This window comes from Miscanthus floridulus, chromosome 7 (genome assembly GCF_019320115.1).
Source record: "Miscanthus floridulus cultivar M001 chromosome 7, ASM1932011v1, whole genome shotgun sequence".
NCBI lineage: Eukaryota > Viridiplantae > Streptophyta > Magnoliopsida > Poales > Poaceae > Miscanthus > Miscanthus floridulus.
In genome coordinates, this window is record NC_089586.1 from 85,427,219 (window position 1) to 85,432,686 (window position 5,468).

The window sequence follows — 5,468 nt, forward strand, 5'->3', positions numbered from 1 at the left end:
AATGTTGTTTCTATGCTTGCAATGAAACGATTAAGCTGCTTTCCTTGATGGTCCCTGTGTTAGGTCCGTTTGGAGAATAGTTCAGCCGGCCACTGGGTTTACATCACCAAGATCTATGTCTCATTTACTAGTTGGCTTAATGGATCAAGAAACAAAGAGAAATCAAATATCTTCAAATATGTTTGTTATCAAAATATCAGCTAAACATTAGTTAAGAGAAACTAAAGGCACTAGCAAACATTAGGACCATCAAGGCTTCAATTTAGTTAAACCCATACTTCAGTTTCTCTTAACTATAATGGATTAAGAAACAAAGGGATTTACACAACCTAGGAGTTTGATTGGTGACATTAGTTAAGAGAAACTTTGAATGTTTGCTAGTACTCCCCGGTCAAACAAAGAATGTAAAATCTCATTTTCTGAAAAGTCACACAACGACTAGGTTATTTATAAAAAATAGTACCGACATTTATATCTTCAAATATGTTGTTTTTTAACAAAATATATTTCATAATTATCTAGTGATACTTGTTACGCATCCTAAGTGTTAGTAGTTTTCTCTCTCTCTCTCTCTCTCTCTATATATATATATATATATATATATATATATATATATATATATATATATATATATATATATATATATATATATATATATATATATATATATATATATAAAGTTAAATTTAAAATTATTTGATTTCTTTGATAGCGAGACTTTCATTCTTTTTGGGTTTCAAGAGTGTGTTGTTTCACCGCTCCATTTGACCAACTATGTATGCCAGTATGTGATCCTAGGAACTTGGCAAAATCAGCGTCTTTTGCCCGAAATAACGTCGTCCCCTGGCCAGCGCGGCAGCAGGCCGGCTTAACAAGTCAAACGGGCCCGGCGATCTTCCTTCCACCTCCCTGAGCCTCGCATCGTCACTCATCACACCCCGACCTCTCCGAAGCCCGCGCAAACGACGAGTCGACGACGATGCGTCCACGCGCGCACCTCGCCGCGCTCCTCCTCCTCGCCGTCGTCGACACCGCCTCCGTCTCCTCCCGCCACCATCATGCCCCGGCGGGCGCCCCGCACGGCGTGGCCCCGTCACAGCACCTGCTGCCGTGCCTGGAGGAGCTGCTGCCGTGCACGGCGTACCTCAAGACCACCAAGCACCCCTCGGCCACGTGCTGCACCGCCATGCACAACGCCGCGGCGGCCGAGATGCCGTGCCTGTGCCGCCTCTTCGCCGACCCGGAGCTGCTCTCCACCTTCAACGTCACCAGGGAGCAGATGTTCAAGCTCCCCGCCCGTTGCGGCCTCCCCGTCGGCTGCCGCACCGGGACCTCCTCCCACGAGCCTGGTTAGTTCTCTTCTCTGGCCGGCTGCCGTTGCGGCGTTTTTAGCCACCCGATGCCCCTGCTGTGCACCGTGCACCCATCCGATGGCATCTGACACCAGAGTGAATGCATGCAGTCGTGGAAGCGCCGCCGCCGCCCGCCCCGGTGCAGCAGCACCACCACCAGCACGGTGCCTCGTCGAGGGGTGACGAGTTCAGGAGCATCTGGAGCCTGGTCGCGCCGTTGGTTTTGGGCCAGATGATCCCCATGGCTGCACTATTTTGATTTAGGCTGTTCTGGGTCATCTCGAGGCGCCTATTCCTGAATTTTCTTGCTATCCTACCTGCAGAGGGTGATCCGTGTTGCTCTTCGTTTTAGCGTTGTCATATCGTAATGTTTTATCGCCTCACCAGTTAGCTATAATGGACAGCGACGGAATCTATTTCAGATGCATTAGTGATAGATAGGAATTGCACTTTTTCGCCAAAAAAAGAAAAAAGAAAAAAAGAAGAAAAGATAGGAACTGCACTATACATGAGTGCTGCTTGTTAATACAGTATATATTAACTGAACAAACTGGATGATGAAACACTAGCTCATTCTTCTCACGCGGCTCCACGGTGACAATGCCGATCAGATGTAAATATAGGTACTTAATCTATCAATATGTTTCTGAACATGTGATACCAAACATTCTTTCTGAATCTAAAAGCCAGTTAGAAGCGCAGATCAAATAGGGAGCATCCATCAGAACAGCTATATCTAACTGGATGCATATACCACAGCAGCTATATTAACTGGATGCATCTACCACAACCGATGATTGAATCTCAAATCTCATGGTTCACCACCATAGGTTACGACCTCAGAGATCATACTGATTCCAAAGCGAACAAAGGTTACAAGGCATTACAGGATGCGGAAGAAAATTCCCCTCGCACTGAAGAACCGAGTCAAGTTACAGCTCCGAATGCTAATGTTAAGGTTTACATGGCAGATTAGTGCACAGTACATGGAAAAAACTAGTTACAGCAGATTGGTTCTACATATTTGCATGGAGGGCGATGATCTTTCTACTCTCCTTAACCTTCTTCTGCAGTTAAATGTCGAATACAGAATGCGCTAGCTAGTAGACTGTTTCATGGCCCCTCATCGCGGATGGTCTAGTGGCTCAACAGCGGTTCTGAAGAGAAGAATATAGGCCTTATCGACAGAGAAGTACAAGAAACCTCCCAGAGAGTGAGTGACATAGGAACCAAAGCTAGTTCCAACAATGCAATGCCAAGCAGGACCATATGCCGTATCAAATTCCTGCAGGCAAATGAAAACAATATCATCTACCAATAACATGGGGAAGATTGATGAATTGCAGAGTCACCAGACATCCAAATCCTGGTTAAACAACTAGAATGCATGCATGCAACCAATGTTCTGGAAAGCAATAGCCTCAAGTAATCAGCAGATTACTAGAAATGAATACTAGAACCCAGATTATACATTCAGCAGATTTAGGAGGTTACAGGAAACTAATAGTTATAAATCATATTACGAAAGATATGCACAGAGATACAATGATTTTCTACAGTCTCAGGTACACCAAATGCTTAATATAAAAGAAGATCAATGCTTCATAAACGGAGGACAGAATCTTGCACTAAGCTGTAAGATTGAAAACCCAAGAGACAACAGTCATTTTAGCAGCAAACCTATAACAAAGCTATTCATAGTGACAAATTAAGGCTATTGGCCCAAACAATCTTATGTAGGCTAAAATAAATTATTGTACACACCAATACATAGTTTTGTCAAGAACCCTTTTGTCAACAACACTAACACCGAGTAGAAGTCCAGATTGCTCTGATCCTCTGGGGTGCTTGTACCAACATCTTTGAAGATTAATTCCTTGTAACATATGTGGGGGAACAAACTAACAGTAGTTACTACTTGCTAGACAAGACAAATATGGCATGGCGACAAAACACAATAAATGAAGAGAAACAGAAGATTGCATTCATTCAACACATTGGCAGAACTTGGCGACATCTAGGTCCACTGCTAACCTATGTTGAATTCAGAAGGTCCACATAAACAAGACATTAATGGCTACACAAAAGCAGATGATTTGCACTAATAACACTACGGTCTGAGGGGATGTTTTCAATATAGGGACCAAATGCCAATATCTAACATTTAGAAATATCAATTTGTCCTACTTTCTTCAAGACGCTCCTTTCAATAACTCTAAGGCCCCGTTTGGATCCTTGGAATTGAATTCATTCTAATAAATTATAAATTATAATTTAGGCACATATTAATTAAGCTAATATGGTTGTGTATGGAATATATTTGTATACTATTGTTAGCCATGCAATAGAGATGCTTATATGTTTCATTTCTACTATAGGGAAGCGAGTTAGAGAGCGTGCTATAAGTTGAAGAGTAGAAACATAGCATGGTGATCTACAGAATCAATTTCCATCTTCCGTCATATGAATTTGAGATAGGCTTATATGTGAACTTTGGAAAGTTGTGAAATCTCAAATTCCAAGCCAAATAGCCTAACACATTAAGTAGATTCCAATTCCTCCAAAATGAAGGGATCCAAACGGCCCACAGACACTGCAATGCAATCATGAAACAGTCCTGCTCAAGCTTAAGATGCATACATGACATTTCATGACTGGTCATCTCTAACACCGTTGCCTTCCTCATCCAGATCGCCTCTGCTGTACTGATGGGTGAATCAATTTGCTACAGAGCCTGCAACAAGTCGTATTTACTAGGCAGAATGTAAAGCTAGCTAATGAATTCCTCAAGGCCTGCCTCTTACCGTGGTCCCTGGCTGTATGGCTATAAATAACTATCAAAACCGAAGTCATAGCACAATTCTCACACAACTACAGAAGCATCTCGAGGAGTTCCATTCATCTCAGGATAATTGCAGAGAGGGCAAACTGAATGTGAAACTGGATCTCTGATTGTAAACCCCTCCCCCCAACAAGGTTTGGTTTGTTACGAGTTATGACTAGCCATTGTGGGGACTAGCCAGTTAGCCACATTTCCTACAATATCAACATTAGTAGGAGTAACACCTACCCGAACGGCCGAATCAAACCCAAATGCACAATTGCATACCGGCATTTCTCTATATCAGGCCCACAACAAATGATCTCCGCGCGCTAGACATAGCGACACAAAAACATGCTGCCATATCTTTCCCAAGAGAAATTAACTACCGAGATGTAGGGCGGACGGTGCCATACCTTCTTGAGCGCGAGGGCGAGGCGCTTGCTGTCGAGGCGCGGCATGGCTGCGATGGCTTCGTAGGCGAGCCGGACCGCGCGGCGCTGCAGCGGGAGGGGCATGTCGGCCGCGCGCACCCGCACCGACACCTTCCTGCTGCTGTCGTCCTCCTTGGGACCCCCGTCGTCCTTCCCCTTGATCTCCTTCCCCTTCCCGTCCCCCGCCTCTTTGGCCTCCCGCTTCTCCTCCTTCTCCTCCTCGGCCACTGGCTCCGCCGCCTTGGCCTCCCCGCACTTCCCAACCGAGGCCTTCGGCTCGGGCTCCGGCTGAGGGGGAGCCGGGGCGGCGCTGAGCTTGGTGCGGCGGATGAGCGAGCTGAGATAGCGGCTGCGGCGCTCGAGCTCCTCGGACGCCGGATCCATGGCGGCTGGCTGCGCGCCTGCGTCTCGGACGGGGACGGCTGCGGGTCGCCTCGCCTTCGCCTTCGCCTCAGCTGCGGCAGCGGGCGAGCATGCCTGGCGGGCCCGGTTGGCTTCCTGCCGTTATGGGGTGGTGGGGTGCTTCGCTTCGGCGAGGGAGCGGGCGGGTCGCGGTCAAACCACGCAGGACAGGACCGCACTGTGCGGCTTGTTTTGTTTGGGCTCGGGGGGCGGTGCGGTGCTGCGGCGTGGGTGGGGACTCGGGGGGCCCCCTCCCGGCTTCGAGCGATGAGATGATGGCCATGCTGTCTGCTGTGTGTGTTGAGTGTTGACCGCACCACACGGCACCGCAGAGGGCACGGTGTGCCCGTGCATGTTTTGCTCCGTCTGTACTGTGCTTCTGCATAAGGCCGTACCCGTTCCTAATAAAATTTTCAAGACCGGTGAGGCCTATGCAGATTCTCCGATCTGTCCATCAAA

At 46.9% G+C, this 5,468-nt stretch overlaps 2 protein-coding genes across 2 annotated transcripts; one reads left to right on the plus strand and one right to left on the minus strand.

The window, feature by feature from the left end:
* Window positions 1–868: 868 nt before the first annotated feature.
* LOC136463654 (non-specific lipid transfer protein GPI-anchored 7-like) lies at window positions 869–1,773 on the plus strand. Its single transcript, XM_066462626.1, has 2 exons — window positions 869–1,349; window positions 1,463–1,773. The coding sequence occupies exons 1-2, from the start codon at window positions 980–982 to the stop codon at window positions 1,609–1,611; spliced, it is 519 nt and encodes a 172-aa protein (XP_066318723.1). The 5' UTR covers window positions 869–979; the 3' UTR covers window positions 1,612–1,773.
* Window positions 1,774–2,148: 375 nt separating this feature from the next.
* Window positions 2,149–5,156, minus strand: LOC136463655 (uncharacterized). The gene is made up of 2 exons (XM_066462628.1): window positions 4,590–5,156; window positions 2,149–2,637 (listed from the first exon to the last, which is right to left on the minus strand). The coding sequence occupies exons 1-2, from the start codon at window positions 4,989–4,991 to the stop codon at window positions 2,476–2,478; spliced, it is 564 nt and encodes a 187-aa protein (XP_066318725.1). The 5' UTR covers window positions 4,992–5,156; the 3' UTR covers window positions 2,149–2,475.
* Between the last annotated feature and the right edge of the window lie 312 nt (window positions 5,157–5,468).